The sequence below is a fragment of the Trichomycterus rosablanca genome, chromosome 19 (genome assembly GCF_030014385.1).
Source record: "Trichomycterus rosablanca isolate fTriRos1 chromosome 19, fTriRos1.hap1, whole genome shotgun sequence".
Lineage (NCBI taxonomy): Eukaryota > Metazoa > Chordata > Actinopteri > Siluriformes > Trichomycteridae > Trichomycterus > Trichomycterus rosablanca.
In genome coordinates, this window is record NC_086006.1 from 23,636,784 (window position 1) to 23,657,506 (window position 20,723).

The 20,723-nt window shown below is 38.7% G+C and overlaps 1 protein-coding gene and 1 long non-coding RNA gene across 6 annotated transcripts in view; both read right to left on the minus strand.

Moving 5' to 3' along the window:
- LOC134333543 (uncharacterized) lies at positions 1 to 2,150 on the minus strand. The gene is made up of 3 exons (XR_010015392.1): positions 2,071 to 2,150; positions 1,073 to 1,111; positions 1 to 110 (listed from the first exon to the last, which is right to left on the minus strand). It is a non-coding gene; the product is annotated as an uncharacterized LOC134333543 (long non-coding RNA).
- Positions 2,151 to 4,004: 1,854 nt separating this feature from the next.
- map7b (microtubule-associated protein 7b) overlaps positions 4,005 to 20,723 on the minus strand; it is a 31,239-nt gene continuing 14,520 nt past the window's right edge. For 2 of the 5 annotated variants that reach the window (XM_063015817.1, XM_063015814.1), the window contains exons 2-19: positions 20,310 to 20,432; positions 19,841 to 19,918; positions 18,204 to 18,367; positions 17,846 to 17,960; positions 16,538 to 16,648; positions 15,357 to 15,458; positions 13,236 to 13,352; positions 11,198 to 11,376; positions 10,818 to 10,960; positions 10,410 to 10,732; positions 9,901 to 10,051; positions 9,096 to 9,264; positions 8,628 to 8,732; positions 8,145 to 8,186; positions 8,000 to 8,054; positions 7,718 to 7,844; positions 6,929 to 7,149; positions 4,005 to 6,144 (exon numbers count right to left, since the gene is read on the minus strand). In XM_063015817.1, coding sequence (XP_062871887.1) covers positions 6,128 to 6,144; positions 6,929 to 7,149; positions 7,718 to 7,844; positions 8,000 to 8,054; positions 8,145 to 8,186; positions 8,628 to 8,732; positions 9,096 to 9,264; positions 9,901 to 10,051; positions 10,410 to 10,732; positions 10,818 to 10,960; positions 11,198 to 11,376; positions 13,236 to 13,352; positions 15,357 to 15,458; positions 16,538 to 16,648; positions 17,846 to 17,960; positions 18,204 to 18,367; positions 19,841 to 19,918; positions 20,310 to 20,432 — 2,342 coding nt within the window. In that variant the 3' untranslated portion in view covers positions 4,005 to 6,127. The remainder of the gene's footprint in view (positions 6,145 to 6,928; positions 7,150 to 7,717; positions 7,845 to 7,999; positions 8,055 to 8,144; positions 8,187 to 8,627; positions 8,733 to 9,095; positions 9,265 to 9,900; positions 10,052 to 10,409; positions 10,733 to 10,817; positions 10,961 to 11,197; positions 11,377 to 13,235; positions 13,353 to 15,356; positions 15,459 to 16,537; positions 16,649 to 17,845; positions 17,961 to 18,203; positions 18,368 to 19,840; positions 19,919 to 20,309; positions 20,433 to 20,723) is intronic. The other 3 variants (XM_063015815.1, XM_063015816.1, XM_063015818.1) reach the window with 3 other exon arrangements.

Consider the following 20,723-nt stretch of genomic DNA (forward strand, 5'->3'; position numbering starts at 1 on the left):
TCCATCCCCGCCAGCAGAGCGTGGCGCCAACGCAACAGCCGCTCCTCCTCCTCCTCCACGACCGCTGCCGTGGCAACGCGGGCCAACGAGCCTCCTCGTAATCAGGACGTCTGAGAGAGAAAAGCGAGTTAATGGACTGATTATGCTCAAAAGGTTAAGAGGACACTTCAAGATCACATCTGATTCACATTGATTCAGCAGCACAGTGGCGCAGCAAGTACAGTGAACGCAAAAAATTAACAGGGTAGCAGGTCCAGAGTGCAAGGACAGGGCACCAGTTCATTGCAGGGCATAACACATTCACCCCTTCACTAAGTTACCTAGAGCTAAGAAAACCTGGGCTGAGATGAGGAGAACATACCAAAGTCATCACAATTCATTTATCTTTAGCAACCACTGATTCCTGTTTAGGGCAGCAGTGGGCCCAAGGCATATCCAAAAAAATGCCAATCCATTGCAGGATATAACACACTTACCCATTTACTTAATAAATAACTCACTCAACCACCCACCCACTCACAGTCTGAAATAGTAAATCCACCTACAGCAGTTTGAATAGAAGTTACCTGAAGAAAGTACGACAATATCGAGAGGACATGCCAAACTACTTATATATGATGATCTTAGACAAGACCTAGCTCCTTAAAACTCTAAAACTAGAATATATTTGCACTACCTACTGCACCTCTGTGCTATTAATTCATCTTTAGTCACTCCTTAATTCTAATCAGTGCTAGATCTGTTTAAACACTTTAAACACCATTTAGACTAGCCAATCCACCTACAGGCATGTATCTGTGACGTCAAAGAAAACTGGAGTTCATGAAGGAAATCCAAGTGAACACATGAGGACACTTCAAACGCCTCAAAGACAAGGATCAGAGGTGGAATTCCCAAACACCCTGGATTAAAACTACCTTCTGCACCACTGTACATTTATTTAAAGAGGAGGGGAGAACATACCAAACTAAATCTACCGCAAGCCTTGCCAAGATGATATCATTAGTGAAAATAAATTGAGTACACAAAAGAATTAAAGCACATATTTACATGGTGCATGAAAAAAAGTTACCTGATCAAGGCTGCTCTTTATAGGTTCTTATACGTCCATCTATACAACACAAACAATAACAACACCACAAATATGATTGATGCACTCAGCAATTATTATTTATGATGTTTAACACATTAATAATTCGATTAGGGCGTTTATACACACAGTTAAGCATCTACAGAGAGATCCAGTGATGAGCTTTTCAGTGCACTGTGGTTCAGTTTAGACCTATTCCTCCTTACTGTTCATTATGTCTGTTGCTCCTGCTGCTTTCAGGTCATCTGACAACTTTTTAAAAAACATGACTATTAAATTTTCTCTTTCATTCCTTATTATTAGTCTATGAGTGATATTTTGCATCTTGCAGGGATGATTTGGAGTTTGAACCAACTATACCACAGCGATAGGTAAGGTAGCAATACTATTTATCATTTCCTTTATGTTCCTGGAATGTTACTAGTTGAATGGCAATAGTGTATATATGCAATAAGAGTATTAATTAATAACAAAAGTGGTTGGATACCTGTTTCCCCTCTCTCTCTCTCTCTGTGTGTGTGTGTGTGTGTGTGTGTGCGTATCAGCAGATGGTTTTATGTGGAGGGCGCACAAACAGGTCAATAAAGCAGCCATGTTTTGCACTAAATGTTGGAATATGAGCTCTGTCACAAAGATGGAGCCATCACATCCATGCCACTGTGCACAATGACAACATTCAGAAGCAGCTACAAGCTACAAGCAAGCTCTCTATCTGTTAACACAAGCAGTAATAAACACGCGTGCAGGAGTTACACGTTTGCGCCACATAAGATTGCGCAAAGTTGGTAGCAAATAATGTTTCTTAGTGACATGCAGGTCATATTTATTTTAGCTACTGTTGCAAATACGTGTTTAGTATCCGAGGCCCTGCGATGAGAGAGAGAGACGCACTGGCGCTAATGGGTTTCATGGCGGCTCTGCGCACATCCATCCATCATCCTGGCGCACCAAAAACAACGAAATGCACGAATTAGACGCACCGTTCCGTTCGGCGACGTGTCCCTCTTCTCCCCATCCTCCCGGAGCACAGACACAGATCCTCTAATCCCTGCTGTTTTCTCCATCCTCCCGATCCTGCGCCCCTCCACGGTCCCGATGCACCATTACCGGCCGCGTCTGCAGCAAACCAGCGACCGCGGCGATTAACGGACAAAGCGAGAGCGGCTTCACCGCACTGAGCGCAGAGAGCGGCGGAAAGGCCCTGGTTCTCACAACGCGCACACACGCTGCAGGAGGGGGATTTTTTTATTAATGCCAAGCGGGCAGCATGATGATTGGCTTGGGTTTAGTAGCGTGGCAGCCAATCAGAGAGAAGAAAAACGGAAACCTGTATGTCTCATAGCAACAACACACAGGTCCAGCACTTGGGTCCAGCTCCAGACTTGTACAGAAAGTGTCCTGCTGGCCTCTTGTTGGGCAGTAGTTCAAAACAGTGCTCCACTGCATAATAAAAAAGTGTTTATGTCCAGAGTGCATATTCAGCTGATTAGGCTGTGCAGCGCATGGGTGCACAAATTATGTGAAAGTCTTATATATATATTTATTAGGATTTTGTTTATTTGTTTGTTTATTAGGATTGTAACGTCCTGTTTTACACTTTGGTTACATTCATGACAGGAACGGTAGATACTCATTACACACAAGGTTCATCACCAATTCACCTCGCTTGCATGTCTTTGGGCTGTGGGAGGAAACAGGAGCACCCGGAGGAAACCCGGAGGAGAACATGCAAACTCCACACAGAAAGGACCCGGACTGCCCCACCTGGGGATCGAACCCAGGACCTTCTTGCTGTGTGGCGACAGTGCTACCACTTACATTCATGACTGGACAGGTAGTTACTCGTTACACAAGATTCATCAGTTTACAAGTTTCATGTCAAACGCAGTCATGGACAATTTAATATCTCTAATTCACCTCACTTGCACATCTTTGGACTGTGGGAAGAAACCAGAGCTCCCGGAGAAAACTCAAGCACATTGGGAGAACATGCAAACTCCACACAGAAAGGACCCGGACAGCTCCACCTGGGGATCGAACCCAGGACCTTCTTGCTGTGAGCCATCGAGCCACCCTGTGAAAGTTTTATATACAGGTGAGATCAGATGTTTACATACTTATAAGCATAAAAGCAGCATTATTGTCAAGGCAGTAATTTTTGCAAATGTTGATACAGACCGCTAAGTTTAAAAAAATATATGGATCCAAGTAGTGACTTTTATAAATTTATTATGAGTTTTAAGAAAATACAAAAACATACAATAAACATGTTGAATAAAAACGATTTTTAAAAGAATTTAAGTTCTTTAAAAAAACATTGGCAAAATATGCCAAGTCAAAATACACAAACCTCTCTTTAGAGCTGTGTAATGTTGTTTTACCTACAATATGCAAGACCAATATTTCTATTATAACCTACTGATTATAAATAAAAATCAAAAATTCATTTGTGCATATTTAAAACGGTACAAAAACAGATCCTCGATCGGAACAGGTGTATTAAATACTCCAGATTGGCTTCCAAGCACTGAATAGATTTTGTTTGCTAGCCAGTGAAAGAAGTGGCTGCCTACATTAATCTAAATGTAACAGTTCATAGTGTCATAATATTTCCCAGTGAGGTAAAATGCAAACACTTGTTTATAGTAGTTATGTTATAATAGTTGTATTAGTAAAACTTACCTGTACCCAAACCAGTCATTAGTGACACATTAGTCCATAAAAATTAATGTATCTTTTATTCTTATTTTCTCAACTTCTAAGTTCAGTTTGTGGCAATCCAATGGGTAAGGCAAGTCTACCTTCTAAATGAACTGCAAAGTGAGGTCTTTTATTATTAAAAAAAAAATCCAAACACTTTTCACATTTCATTTGCGTACAAAAAAAGTGAAGACAATTATTTTTAAGAGCCAAGTGTTTTCCAAACATTTTTATTGATTTTGAGATTGTACATGCTATACATGTTCGGCTGCCTGGGAAGAAACATTTCTGTTTAATGTGATGATTATGCAAAGAAATGAAAAAGCAGATTAAACATGATGTATAAGTGTGAGGAGCTCTGAAACTACTGAACTAATGCTAAGCTATATGACTTCTCTCATGCATACAAGTAAGCCTTCAATATCATCTCTATGTAATGTGACCAGAATATAACAAAACTGCGCTTAATTCCTTAGGATACAACTGCAGGTTTCAGTTTTAGTGGTCTCGTGGAGTCAGACTATGTCTTAGCAAAATTCTGGAGAAACCTGTAATGTAGCCCACAGAATGTGTTGTGGAAATGTCATGAGAAAATAAGTTTCACTTGAGCTATGTATTATAATGCTTCAGTTTTAAGAGATGGCGTCTGAACAGTACGTGGGTATATCCGAGCTTGATTTCAGCAAAATTCCTAGCTTTTGCAGTGAGACATACAGTATCTAACAAGAGCTCCCAGCTGCCCCCACAAGACTACAGAGTTACTAAAGTGCCTTCCAGGATATACATCAGTTTCTGATGCTTGCACATGGTTTTCAAGCTTTATTAATATCTTTACAATATAAAAGTTTGAATTTCTATTCAATGCATACAAATTTACAAATTCTTTACTTTACATATACAATAACTTAGCTTACCCCATGTGCTGTAGCATTTCATCACAGAAGCAACAAAATTAGCTAACAACCAGTCGCTTACAGAGCCAGAAGCGCCACACTTCCAGTTTTCAGGGTTGTTTTTTAGCAGCAGCTACAAAGTGGTTTGGTATAAAGCCTGAGAAAGAACTAAGCGAGCTATGTGAATATGTGGCATGGATGTTTGGACAGTGAAGTTAAATTATCCTTAAACCAAACACAATCGATAAGATGCAGTGATCTTGTAATTTACACAAATAAAAATCTAATTTGATAAGGCATCGAAACGTAGCAGCACTTCGAGTATTTTGCATTTGTTCACAATGATCTTTTGTTTCAGTGATATTTGTATTGATTTCTTGTTTACTTTAATGATCGCAGCACAGAAGTCCACTCAAAATTCCACTTACCCCAAATATAAAAATACAAAATTAAAAAGCCAACAACAACCGTTCAGGACAAACATTTGTATTAAGGTCGCACCCTAACTAGCTACATATAGTATTAGTAGTGTAACGATACACTCTGCTTAATTGAATTTTATTTCTAATATTGAGTTTATGATTCCAAATTCGTTTCATTACACAGATTTAATTTGAAGAAAAAACGATAATTAGAGAATTTTTTTTAAATATATATATAAGCCTTAAAGTTTATTGCAAATGCACAGACACAAACATGTCTTGGCTGATTAAGTACATCTGGGGTAAGCGGACAATTCAGATTTTTCACAGAGCCCAGAGGTCTGAAGCCCATAAACCCATAAACGGATGTTAGAAAGTGTTTTATGTGTTGGATCTTTGGATTCATTTAACAAATTATTAGAGTCAATAAAATGACTAGGACATCAATAGGAACACTAGCACGATCAACCAAATGTATTTTAAAGCTTTATATAACTGGGAAAATACTTTCATATTTTTCTTCATTCTGTAAAATGAATGATCAAACTAAGCAGTGAAATTAATGTTACACTATATATGATTCACTCAGAGCAAAACCAAGAAGTTTTGCATTATATTTACCTAAACATCACAAAAACCATCCATTATCTGACACAGTCTGCATGGTAAGCACTTTACTAAGGGCTACCTCGATAGAAACAAACAAAAAAAATCTTCAAGTATTAGATCAGACTGTACAGCAGATTTAAACTAAAGGTTTTAGACAGACGTGGCTCCTGCAGCCACTACTGAGCTCTCAGTTCCTGGAACCTACCACTTTAGCCTGGGAGGGGTTAGGGCAGGAGCCGCAATGCAGGAAGCACAAGGACATTCATTTATGGAGCTGTCCACACCGTAAGAAGATGGGAGGCACACTAGATTCTCCTCACATCTCCAGGTACTTAAGTGCAAACTAGAGGGAATGTTAAAGGGGGAAAAGCCAAGCAGGTATCAGTCACTGAAATCTTTCCCATTCAGCACCGTCACACTTCTTCTTCATCTGCAATGAAACAGAACTCAGTTTAATATATAAAAAAAAACCTTTATCTTGCTGTAAAAAGTATTGGGTGTCTGTTAATTGTTCATGTAATTGCATGTTTGTTACACTGAATGACTTCAGATAATTAAACTAATAATACAAAAGTAAAACACATTTTGGAAAACGTTTTATTCTATCCAAATGTATTTAACTAGCATATAGTGAAGTCATAAAGTATTCAGACCCCTTGACTTTTTGAAACCTTTACTGTGCTGTGGATATGATAACGATGAAGTAAAAACATGTTTTTTAGAGTAAAAAAAACAAACAAATAAAAATGAACAAAAATAAACTTTTATCCCTGAGTGGTGCCTAAAACTTAACTGAGGTCCATCTGTTAAAATTTAAATTGGACATAGTTTGGACTTGCATACGCCTTCGTCTATAAGGGCCCACAATGTAGGCTGCATAGTCAGGAAAAAAGCCATGAAGTCCAAAGAATCCCTAGTGGATTTGCGCAATTAAATGGGCACAAATACCAACCGACATACTCCAAAGTCTGTTGGTGTAACTGAAAGGATTAAATAGAAGTCACTCTATCTTAATAACAGTTGTTTTCGAAATGCTCATGGTCAGGGGTACAAATACAAATATCCATACAGTGTAGGAGAACGCATAATTAAACAACAATAAGCTTCCGTGTGTGGTCATTAATTGCTGTTAGATTGCTGTTAGTTCAACAAATTGTGCTCCAAATTTTCATAAGAGCTTTTACAGAATACAGTGCATGCCACTAAGTGCTAACCTGTTTGCTGCGGGGCTTGGCTGAGCTCCACTGTGTTCAAGTTATAAGTGCTGCCATTCTCTCTGAAAGCCAGTAGCGGCGTCTTTTTCATCTCTTGGTCCTCCTCGCCGTCTCCCTCTGAACGGGACAGCTTGGTCACCATGGGCACCTCGATCACTTCCTCAAAGTCCTGAGTCTCCATAACAACACCGTTTTCCCTGAGCTGGATTTCTGTGCTCACACTAATAGAGATGTAAACAGGGTTAGAAAAGCTTCAATTATGAATACACTGACCTCTACTGACCACTTTATACACACTTTCAAGTCTCTTGAACTGAACTGTCAAGATAGTGGCCTCTAAAGCAAAGCTTTGAATGATTAGGTGTAACATGCTGGCTAGAGTAGCCTAAAAGTACCCACAGACTTACATTTGCGATTAAGATTTATCTGATCAAAGATGTTAAAAAGTGGCCAGAAATGTTCAAAAAATAAAAACCTAAAGTGTGTGAGTATTTCAATTATTCACAGACTAAACATTTGTAGAAATCATTGAAATCCTTTTTTGTTCTGTCATTCATTTGTTTTCTTTTACATTTAAAAAAATAATAATTTTACATTTTATACCTTACCATTTATTCAAAAATGTCTTTGTTTATTTCATTTTTACACTTCAGCCATGCATATTTTAATGTATGTGGGTTTTGTTTGGCTTAAATATTGCTTGTAAGTCATACAGAGCACATGTCCCCTGAAATGTACCCTCCCAAATTCCATTCCAGCAACTTTGCAACACAAGGGTGCAGTACTTACCTGCGACCAGTGTCTAGGCTGATACTTGAGTCAGGGTGTCCGTTACGGTCACTGTGCTGTAAGCTCTCAGAGGTTTGTTGTGGGGCAGACACAGTAATCAAAGGAATGCCAGGCGCCAAACTCACTTCTGTGAAGGAAGTACAAGCTTAGACAGAAATGTCAAGTAATAAACATGCCAGCCCAACATGCCAGATAGCTGCTGCACACTACCACAACACAACACAACCTCACACACTGTCCTGTGTGGAACATATCAAAGAAAACACACAAAAGTGAGCTTACCCAAGACCTGTCCCTCCTGCTGGGCCACCTCACCGTTCCCTTGATTAGAGGGTTTCTAAAAACAGGTAAGAAATAAAAGCTGTTTAATACTCCATGAATACTCAGTAACAGGTAAAAATCAGTGTGAATAGTTAGCGTACAGTACCTGGTCAGAGCGGCGTGTGCGTTTCATGATCTCTTCAAGACGCTATTAAAAAGAAAAGTGCTTATAAATTAGGAATGAGCCCATTTAAAGTTAACTCCCAACTGAGTTCTAACAAATTCATAATAATGAAAACAGGTACATGATTTACTGCTATAATTTTTTCCATAAAAGCAGAAATGAACTGGATTGCCTCTTGCTGTAGTTGTACACTTGATAGTGGTTTAAAAGATAAAACTGTGCGCAGATTATTACATTAGTGTAGTACAGTACACTGAAGATCTGTACATTGTGTTACTGATCTTAGACTCAGATCTCATTTAAAAGCACAGCTGTAATATTTGAACAAAGTACTTTAATTGAGAAATAACCTTTGAGCATTTGGCACCTGAGTTGGAACTGATCTTGCAACATTTTGAAGAAGGCATCAATACATTACTGCTACTTAGGTGGATTTAAACACAATTCTGTTTAAATAAAGTGTACCTTCTTTCTCTCAAGACGCTCAGCCTCCTCTTTCTGGAAGTGTTTCTCTCTCTCCTGACGCAAACGCTCAGCCTCTTCACGCTGCCGTGCCTCCTCTTCCTCTTTCTTAACATACACAAACACAATACATTATGACTGAGTGTAATCTGTAAATATGTTTCATTCACCTGTGTGGTTTAGATTTTCTTTGTATTCAGTTAATTCTCATCAAGCTTTTATTTATAAAATTTCATTCATTTTCATTAACAGCTTTTTTTCTGGTGAGGGAACACAGCAGGCCCTGTTTCACCAGGAAACTCTAGTCACAAAGCAGTTTTATTGATAGATTTAATTTATTTATCACAGCAGTAACACAAAGGGTGGTTAAACATTTGCATAAATTATTTAACCTAAATAACCAAAATTTTTGTAATTTGAAGTCCTGCACTTTCTTCCCATTCACCATATTTGTTTATGTGCACCTCTGACCTGTTTCTGTAGGAGTTCAGCTTCCTCTCTCTCCTTCTGCTGTTTCTCCTCAGCTGCACGTCTCTCCTCCTCCTCCTCCTGTTTCTTTTCCTCGGCCAGTCGCTGAGACTCCTCCTCCCTCTTTGCTCGCTCCTCTGCTATTTTCCGAGCCATCTCCTCTCGATGGCGCCTACTCATCAACACACACACACAAGAAAATAAGGATAAAGATTTTTAAAAAATGAAGAAAAAATATATAAATCTGTTTCATTTATTCGCCACCATCTTTGATTAAAAAATTCCACGTATTGTTGTGTATAAAACAATTTGGACAAAATTGGACCCATTACAGTCACAACTGTTTGTGTCTGAGAGAGGAAAGGCCTGATGGGAATTTCATTGCTGTTGCAACAATGACTCCCAGTGTCAGGTGTAGGTGCAGGCACAAGTGCTGGTTTTTTTACTAAACGCACTGAGAATTAAATTAATCAAGCTAATGTTTTTATGATTTAGTTGATTTAAATATTCATAAGCATATTGTCACAAAATTTCTATCTTTGCAGGAAATCATTTTTTGTTGTTATTCAGCTAGGTACAGTGCATAAAAAAAGTACTTCTAATCCGCAAAACACTAATTGTGCATTTAAATTTGCAGAAATGTTTTTTAGAGTAACATTCAAGTTTGCTCTCTGCAGAGACTACATTAGCATATTTGAAGTTGAGGTGGGAAATGTGTAATACAGACATATTAAAACATAACTAATGAAAATATTCAGTAAAATTAGTTTTGACACGTTCTGATACTAACATGTAAATGCACACATACCTCTCAGCCTCCTCCTTCAGCCTCCTCTCCTCCTCCTCTTTCTCTCTCTGCTCTCGTGCCTGTCGTCGTTTTTCTGCCAGCAGGCGAGAGGCCTCTTCTGGGTCGGTAGTGCCCGCACTGGGTCTTACTGCTGGTGGACTAGCCACCCTTTCTGTACAAGATTCACATAAAGAAACACAGACCCGTGGAGGTGAGGAAAGGGTTTGATAAGGCTTGAGGAAGTAATACAGTCAAAGATTAATGTCATTATACATTTTTGTCATGACAGTGTTGGAATTTCAGTAATTTCTGTGACTATTCTTTTTCTTTAAGTAAATGAATGTAACTCAGGTTTATGAGTTTAATGTTGTTTTCATACAAATATGATAAAAAAGTTCCTGAGAAATACACAAAAAGCAAAAAACCAAGAATCAGAACAAAAACACTTGTTATTAATTAGAAGTGGCTAAAACACGTGTTGCTTGACTGTGTGAAAGCATTTTAGCATTAAGCAGAAAACAAGTTCTCACCAATGGCAGGTTCAGCTTTAGGTGCTGCTTTGACTGGACTTTCAATCTTCTCCAGCTCCTCTTGTTCTGCCTTCTTAGCCTTCTCTTCATCATCATTGTCCTCTATTTGTGCCTCTTCACCTTCCTTAATTGTATTTTGTTCCTCTTTCTTGCTCCTTATGCCCTCTGAAATCACTCTCTGACTCTCTGGTGTGACCCGGTTGGGTCGGATGTTACCAGAAGACAGAGAGGGGCTGCTCCGAGACAGGGGCAAAGAAGCTGGAGGAGGGGGAGATCTGGACCTTTTAGATATGGGAGCCTTCTGAGGTGGTTTAGTGGGGCTCCTAAAAAGAGTAGAGGAGATATCAGGAGTTACACAGTAAAAAACAGAGTGGGAATGTCTGTGTCTTTGGATATTGGTAGAATTACCTGACAGGGGAGGGCTGGCTAAGTTTGGTGCGCTGACTTCCAGGAGAGGGCGCTCTCTTGGTGCTTATGGGGGTCAGAGTTGAAGTGGGAAAGGACAGATTACTCCAGGATTTTCTCACATAGTCCTTATCCTTTCTATCAACCTAATCACACAAAAATGCAACCTATCACATACAGCCCACAGAAAATTTTTAACCAACAGCATAAACTAACTAATGACTTATTTGTTGTTTATCAATCACTGACATACCAAATAATTCATTATTGCTATTTTAGAGCATACATTCAAAACACACATTTAAATATATAAAAATTACAACACCCATACTGTTCTCATTCAGCATTTGTGATCTAGCTAATTTAGATTGATCCTTTTTTACCATTATGTTATGAGTTGTCTTTCGCCGAGTGGCGCCGTCCAGACCAGCTCTGAGAGGTCGTTCTAGGCTAAGGCCGGACCTAGCTGGTCGCTCAGTGCTGCGTGACTGCTGAGACTTGGACAGCGAGCTCATTGCATGATGACAGGAGGCTGAGCGAGGACAAACGGGGGTCACTAAACCTGGGTCAAAGGTTAAGTAGCCAGGCGGGCCATATGATCAAATTACAAATGCATTAATCAAAAGAATGAGGGATCCACAGTGGGTCATGAGGAATGGAAAAAGTGAAAATATTATGAAAGGAAGAAGAAGAGAAGAAAAAGAGGAGAAAGTGCGTTAGCATCTACAAAGCAACAGAAAGAGAAGCAGAACTTCTGATCATCACTGAGGGGAGGAAGCAATACACTGTAGTGATGTCAGAAATAGGAGGTTACCAAATTCTAGCCCTCAAAATGATTTTCAGTGATGATCTGTTAGTTCTGCATATTTTAAGAATTAAAGTAAGAATAGAAGAAATACACCAACATTTTCCTACCTAATCTTCAACTGCATCTAAAGTGTGTGTTTGAGTGTGTGTGTGTTTGTGTGTGTTGAGGGGGTGGGGGTGGGGTGTTGCAGAGTACAAGGCCTGTGATTGACAAGGGAACCTTAAAAAAAAAACTCCCCCCATATTCAATTATTAAACTATCATAATTAATAGGATATTATATTTAAAAATTAGTTTTTTGTTTAGCAGAGACCTTCTGTATTGCCACCCTCCACCTATTTACATTGAAATGGTTCAGGCGTAGATGGCATGTGTTAAACTGCGAGTGAGGAGCAGAGCATCATTAAAAAACGACACTATCTATCAGGTAAGGAGAGACTGTTTCAAGTGGCTGAAACTACCACCAGTGTTGTTACATACAGTTGTTGAAATTAGATTTAAAAATATTGGAAAATTCCTTTAAAGACAGAAAGCCCAAACCAAATGCACCCCATCTTTAAAACACTTACAGTACAAAATAATAAGAAGCTTGTTTTACACAATCCTTATGTTTTTCTGTGTATTTACCAGCTAGTAATTATCTGTGGAAGCACCCCGGGGAAACAGCGAGTAACTATGGATGGGTGATATGGAAAAGGTATAATATTACAGGATTTTTTTGCTATATAACTGTATTATAGTGTTTATGCTATGTAGTGAGAGAGAGAGCCCTGGTACCAACAAAAGCAGAGGCATAAGACTAACGTTTGCTCACAAATACAGCAAAGCCGACCTTTGTACACAAGATTTAAACACACACACACACCACACACACACCACACACACACACACACACACCCACACGTTGATGTGCAACTAAGCTGACAGTAACCCTGGTAACAGTGTGAAAGGCAAGAAAAGCCCCAAAAAGTTGTTTTGGTTAAGAAGTGCAATCTAGCCAAGCAAAGCTCTATTCTATAATATACACCTCTCTCACACTTCCACATTCACACACACACACACAATGTGGGTCAAAAAGAGACATTTTTTAAATTCGTTCATTGTTGCATTAAAAATTACATTTGCAACAAAGTTAATATATCGCCCACTATCAGCTGCAATACTTTGTATAATGATTTTTTTACAATGATATTTTTATATAAATGATACATGACAACCTTAACTGTGAACAATAAATTGTCAATTTATGACCAAATTCAACACTGTAACTTGCAATTGCAAAGACAGGTAATAAAGCATTGCAACTAAAATAGGCAAAGGTACAGATGTTCTGTTTTCACCTACAGTGTGTGTGTGTGTGTGTGTATATATATATATATATATATATATATATATTATGACATTAATAGCAGAAGAGTTCAATAAATGTACTTAAATGCCTGAAGAGTTCCACATGATTGGAAGAATGGTGTCTTTTTGGCAAATGTATAGATTATTTAAATGTAAAAAAAAAATACTGGTCCTGCTCTGCATTTTATAAATGCCACAAAGCATGGTAAGTTGTTTATTAATTGTATCATACAGTACATGTGAGTGTGTGTGTGTGTGTGTTACCTGCATCTCCAGACAGTGACATAGCACTGCGGCTTCTGGCCAAGTACGAGTGAGTTGGTGTCTGTAAGCGACTCACTACATTAACCTCCCATGCAGTAAGAGGCAAACGACGCATACCTGAACCCAGAGCAATACAGAGACAACACATTCTGTTAGATGATGATACATTATTTGCTTCTATTAACAATAAAAAACCTGAAAGCTTAAAATGGTGCCAAAGCTGGAGAATGAGAAGCAAAACAAGCAGCCAATGCATGCAGTACACCGATGCATGCCCAAAACCTGCATTCTCTTTTTAGTATTACACACATTAAGAAAAGGCCTGTCACAATTATTACAATCATTACTCACTCACTCACTTTCTTAACCGCTTATCCAATTAGGGTTGCGGGGTGCTGGAGCCTATCCCAGCTTTTCAATGGGCGCAAGACACACAGTAACACCCTGGAGGGGGTGCCAGTCCATCACAGGGAAGACACACATACACATACACACACACACACATTCACCTATAGGGCAATTCAGTGTCTCCAATTAACCTGACTGCATGTTTTTGGACTGTGGGAGGAAACCAGAGCTCCCGGAGGAAACCCACGACACGGGGAGAATATGCCAACTCCGCACAGAAAGGACCCGGACCGCCCTGCCTGTGGATCAAACCCAGGACCTTCTTGCTGTGAGGTGACAGTGCTACCCACCGAGCCACTGTACTGCCTTACAATCATTACTATTTAAGATAATCATAATTATTTAAAATGACTGCAATCAACAGTCCATCCTAAATTAAAAACAACAATAATAATAATAATCATTAGTAACAGTAATAATATAAAATTTAATTAAAAGAAAGGGTGTTTTTTAAAATATAGACAGCTAAAAAATATACAGATAGATAAAATATTTATAATAAAATGACAATCAAAATATTAATAATTTGTCTGTCAGATAAAATAATCGACACAGGCCTTACCATAACATAAGCATGCAATTAGAATACATTCACTGATGTAAAAAAAACCAAAAAAAAAAAACCTTTACAAGCTCAATGCTTTGCGCCAAAGCAACCTTCAACTATGAATGAATACAAGCCAAGCAACTGAGGGTTAAGGTCACTGCTAAGCAGTCCTACAGTTGCAACTTGACAATGTTAGAACATAAACCAGCAACCTTGTGATAATTAGTCCAGTCCAGTCAGTCATTTTATCAAATAGGTATGTCAGTTAAATTGGAATTGATTTCCACATTACTGTAAAACACTGAAATTTTTTAACAATTGTAAAATAAATACATAACATAAAGGCTTGATACATCAGTCAGGCCCTAGTAGTTAGCAGGGGTTAGATGTAGAAATATGTGAGCAAAGACCATCACAAAACAGGCATTCAAAAGCACAGCAGCAGCCAGTTACAAACAGGCCAAAGCAAGTATAAAGATTTCCCACACATTCACCAAAAAACTACCTATACTGTGGACTGGGATGCTACGCGTTTCATCCAATCAATCACGACTACACATACTGTCTAAAATGATGAGAATGATGTTGCTTACAAGTAACAGAAGTCTGTTCTGTTACCTTTTCTGCAAATACACACACAGTCCCTGCATTAAATAACAATTTCGAGTCCAAGTTATTTATAAATAGTTATAAAAACATTACTAAATTTAGAGTAGAACTGTTTAAATACTCATATAACTTCCTAGAAATGTGAACAGTGTAGTGATAGTCATCTTTGTTACATTTTGCGAGACTGACAGTGGCTGAGTTTTATTAGAGCTAGCAAACTACAGCTAATAAAGTGGGTGAAGTCGATGTAGTTAGGAGAAAGCAACACGGCAGCAGACAATTAGAGCTGCATACTGAGGGATTTTTTTCACCAGAGTAAAAATGCCCCTGTCTACACTACCAGATAGCAAATGTTCTCTTTTATTCAATTTGACCGAAAGAGTCCTAACATTTGAGTAAGACTATGTTCAGTATGTTATTAATTAGTACTGAGATTAATGCAGTATTTCTTAACATTTAAAGCTCTGTATACACCCCAAGATTCCAGGTAGTAAAAAAGTGAATGTGATTCCTCTAAAAAACAGAGAATAAAATGCTGGGTCTCTCCCGAAATCAACCTGCAGGTCTGTCCTGTTGGATCTTCTCTCTGGAAGCACGAACTTTAGAGTGAACTTTGTTTACTAAGCAAGATGAAGAGAGAGACGTCCGCTTCAGTAAAGCTTTAACCAGCAATAGAAGACCAGATCATACACTTATTAATCACAGAAAATGAGGTCGGCAGCCATTAAATAGATTAAAACCTCCTATTACTATTCATTATGCTGTATGATAATTGTGATACAGAGCTAGTCCAGAGTTCAGGCTCTGTATGAATGGATTAACATCTGCTGTGTCTAAGAATTTTAATGCTGTATTAAGTATTTATCCTCCTTGTTTAGTTACCGGATTAGCAACATTCAGAGGCAATAATGACCCATACTTATAAGAGTCTAAATGAATTTTGCACAGCTTAATGAAAGGATTTGGAAGGGGTAGTGTACAGCAATTCTTCGGTCTTGCCACATAAGTTTGACATGGTTTGACTAAGTCACTTAACAATATGGTATTGATAGGGAAGTGGGCTTATGGTACCAATTACTCCTGCTGAAATGCATCTGTATTATGCATTAGTATTATGTATGCTACCATCAGTATATTTTACACTGGGTATAAATGTAACTTGGCTGATTTAGTGCTTGTTTGTGCACTTTGGACTCATCAGACCATTAGACTTCCTGTTTGTTTCTGAGAGGTCTTTCCAATTAAGTTTTGCTAATGAAATCTGTAAGGGTTGCTTCATACATAGTAACTGCAGTTCTCATTCTAATTCAACCTAAAGTTTATACAACCAACCTGGCATAAATAAATAGCTTCAGACTTTTTCCTTAGATCTGACACAATACAAAGTGTTCTATAGATCATTTTCTAGAGAAAATCTCATTTCACATTCATCAATATTCATTATAATTACATTCAAAACATTTATTATGTGAATTACATAAAATAATATGGTAGTATTATAACACGGATAAAAAGTAAGAATTCTAAGATTTACATGTATACCTTAAGCAGCACCTGATAATTCTTGAGATGCTTTTAAATAAAATCTTTGTTCATTTTGTACCAGCTGGCTGGTTCTTTGTAAGAATATAACCTTATCATATAAATGCAAATACAATTAAAGAGAGCATACTGATTGTCAGAAAGTTTGAATGTGTGTTTGTGGTAGGGACAGAGCTGAATGCTTGTTTGAGTTTACCTCGGTCTGGTGAGTTCAGCAGGGTGGCAGAAGAAGAAGACAGGCGTTTGGTTATAACTGGGTCTATGTGCTTGGATAGATTCATAGTGGAGACCGATCTTCTGTCAGGGTCTGAAAACACAGACAGGCAATAACATGAGATGCAGGACCAAACACATAGTGTGCACACGGTGCAGTGCAGAAACACTTTCTGGCAGATTGAAACAGGCACGGCACTATTTGTTTTCCAGTCAAGCCTAAACACAACCTGCTACTGAAGGGAATCTTCTTAACAGGATGCTACCACCAGCACATTTTACACTGGGTGTGGGATTGTCTGGCTGATATACCTTGTTAGACACTAGACAACACAGCATTTAAAGATCATGCTTTAAAAATATGTACCATTTACAAACATTTTACATCATTAATTATTATTTTTCCTTTCATTTTTACCACACGCTTGTTTAATTTTAAATTATTATACTGTAAAATCAAAGTAAATTTTAACCAACACCCCTAACCATCCAACTCTATCACATAGCTGCTTCACTAGCACTACTCAGGTTCTACAGCACCATGCTAAGGACTACTGGGCTGCTCTACTCCAAGTCATATTCACATTGTTTGTGCAGGTGCTGCTGACGTGCTAAGCTAAAAGCACCATGATAGCGCTCCATCCCAGCCAAGTCCAATGGGAGGAGAGCAGCAGAGTCACTGAAACCTGAGAGAATGAGACAGAAAGAAAGAGCAACAAGAAAATAAACATAAAAAAAACAAAAAAAACTAATAAACAAAAGATGGGAGGGTTCTGAGTCAGCAAAGTGTGAGTGTGCACTGAATGATGCAGAGCAGAGCACAATATGTTCATGCAGACATGCATGGGTGTGTGTATGTATATATATACACAAACACCAGTACATTACTCAAAATGAGGACTTAACATGAAACATGATCAGACTGAACTGTTTGTTTGTGTGGCTGTTTTAAAGCACGCACCATAAACAGACTGAAGAAAGGTCCTGAAGAGTACACTCCTGAACACTTGACCATTCCAGTCTTATACTGTGGAAGGTATGTTGCTGACATGTTTTGTGTTAACTTAAAAGAAGAAAGCTAAACAAACTGTATTGCAATTTAATACACAGTTGTTTTGACTAAAACCTGATGAATGTGTTGAAATCATTTTTATCCTGATGGGGCTGGTCTCTTTCATAATAATACTGTCCCTAATACACAAGTATAAACTAAATGGGTTGATGAGCAGTTCTTAAAGTCACCAAATCTTAACACAGAAAAACTGGAGTGCAGGTGGTTGCTGGTGTTTACCACTGTTGTGTGAGGTGCTTGTGGTAAGAGGTCCCCCCCAGCTCCAGCGGTTTGACTTAGGTCTGGCTCTCTGACTTTTTTCCATGGTCCTTCTCATCACCGCCTCATACCGTGCCTGAAACACATACGCACACAAAGCTAAAATATTCAGAAAAAACAAGCTAGCACTTCTTCCACGTATTAAACAAAAGGACAGTGGTAGCCCAGCGGGTAGATCTGTGGGTTACCAACCAAAATGTTGTGGGTTCAAATCCGGGCTCTGGCAGTAGACACTGTTGGGCCCTTGGGTGACCCTGCGCTCTGACACCAGCTTCCAAAAAGCATGTGTACATGTGTTCATCTGCCCTAAAATGCTTACCTTTTCCTCTTCTAGTTTCTGCCGTCGTTTCTCCTCCACTGCAGCATGCCTCCTCTCCTCCTTCAACCTCTGCTCCTCTAATCGTCTCCTCCTCTCCTCCACCTGCTTCTCATAATACTGCCTTGCTCGCTCCTCCCTCTCAAGCAACTGAGCTTCTTTCATAGCTTCACACACACACACACACACACACACACACACACACACACACACACACACACACACACACACACACACACACACAGTCAGAGCAAGTGGTAGGTTGTTTTAGTCCAGCAATTACTGTGAAGTGTTTGAGTTTTATTTTATATCTGATTTTCCAGAAACATGCAGAAGGTGGACTGACTGCACTAAATTGTCCCATGGTTTGTGTGTTGCTATGTACTGGAATGACACCCTGCCTAGGAAGTATTTTGTGTCTCATGCCCATTGTTTTCGGGGTTCGCCAGACCCTCTACAACTCAAAATATGAAATAAGTGCCTCATAGGTTGAACTGGAGCTGTGATTCCTCCAGGCCTAAAATTCTCCTGTTTCACTTCTGAATGTTTCTGTATGACACTGAGTAGGAGTAAATGCAGACAAGGCCATTGTACAAAGAAAAAAAGAGAGAGGAAAAAAAGGTCCTATGTAGCCAGTGAGCTAACATTAGCTGGGTGACTAGCTCACTTCCATCAGCCCAGAACCTACACTGTACGTAAGATTTCAGAGCCACACGGTGCACATCAGAGAGCAAATACACTCTGGCCTAGCTAGCTAATATTAGCAGGTAAATGTCAAGAGAGAGTGAGTGTTTTCAACTAGCATTCTTTCTTTACCAGGTATGTTGACATGTCGAAAAATCGATTTAGTTTTAATTCTGATGCCTTGATTGGCCACAGCTGAAAGCTCACATGTAGTATTATTTAGTATTAGTTATCAGGTACATTTTGGCATGCCATAGTTTATTTGTTTAGGCTATTTATTTAATTTGGAAAATCATAACATTTTTACATTTACATCATAAAAACCGTAAAATCGTAAAACCTCAGCTTGTGCTTTAGACCCTTTACATAACCCAGGTGCCATGGCAACTGACCGCCTAAAGTTTCCATAATGACTAAAGCTCACCACAGCAACCTGCCTCGTTCATCTAGTCATGCAGAACGAGTGCGTGTTTGCAGTTAAATCAGAGATGCCATTTGAATGGCGTTTAATCTCGTGTGCCGTGAGATTTATTTTGGCACAGAAACAAGACAGACAGTGGGTTTCCTGAACGGTCACAGAGGTCAGAATCCCACACAAATAATTCTTCAACAGTCTGCAGTGGTGTGGACTGACATATCTGGGTAATTGAATATGATTAGGGGGAAAAAAGAAAAATGCTGAAATAGAATTAAATAAAAAAGAAGCAGTTTGTTTGTTTGTTTGGGTTTATTGCCATATCAGCAACATACTGGCTATATTTATGGCATAGACAGATATTGAAACTGTACATCATTATTTGTTCAGATCATTTATTTTATATCAAGTCTGTCTAAAAAGTTCAGAATCTTCTCGAACAAGTCTTTCATGTTCTCTACCCTATAAAAGCCGTCTCCGATGGCTGAAAAAAGAAGCCGTAGTAAACATTTATATAAAATTAAGTGTGTATGTGTTGTACCTATCTGTTTCTCTTTCTCTTCCCTTCTCTCTCGAGCCAGTCTCTGTCTCTCGTCCAGTTTAAGCCCCAAAGGTTCTGCTGAAACAATAAGAAAACCATGTGTACCAAATAAACAGACCAACCACAATATAAGATGTGAATTTTATAAAGTTTTGTGAAGACGATTGTGCTGCTCTAATGTACTGTACTGATGTAGTGTGAGTTTTATTGACAGTAGGAGTCACTTTTGCATTGGACAGAAGGTAATTCCCTATGTGGCCCTTCCTTCCTAGGACACAGACAACTGTGACTGTTGCAACTCTCAAACATGCCACTACACTTTTAAAGCTTTACAAGCTAACCTGTAAAGCTTCTGTCCATCCATCAGTGACCTTTTACCTCTGGCATATTTCAAATGTTTTTGAATCATTATGTTACAACAAAGCACTTGACAACAGTGATATACCTTGTCACTGCACGAATCGCTCACCTGTTTTTCCTGTATTTTGTGCATCACTAGTGCTGTAAATATTGTACGTGTTGTGTCCAGAGGTGGACCAGTCTGGCTGACTTGAAGATTTCTTCTCATCACTCTTCAAATTGTAGTCAGATTCTAAAGGGGAAAAAAGCAAGACAAAATGAAGCATACATTAGACAAGGAATTCCTGTTTAAATTAATATACTGAAGTAGGAAAAATCCACCCCTGTTAGGAACTTTCATAAAAATGTACAGTTTTATACAACCTCAGTTTCTTTGTTTGGGCAGTATAACTGGGGCAAAGAATTAAATAAAGTTAGAAACACACCCACATGTACAGAGTTTAACATGCAAACCGACTCCAAATTTACACTATACAGCTTCCATTCAGGATTTTAACATGGAAAAGTTCAATTGTTTATAATT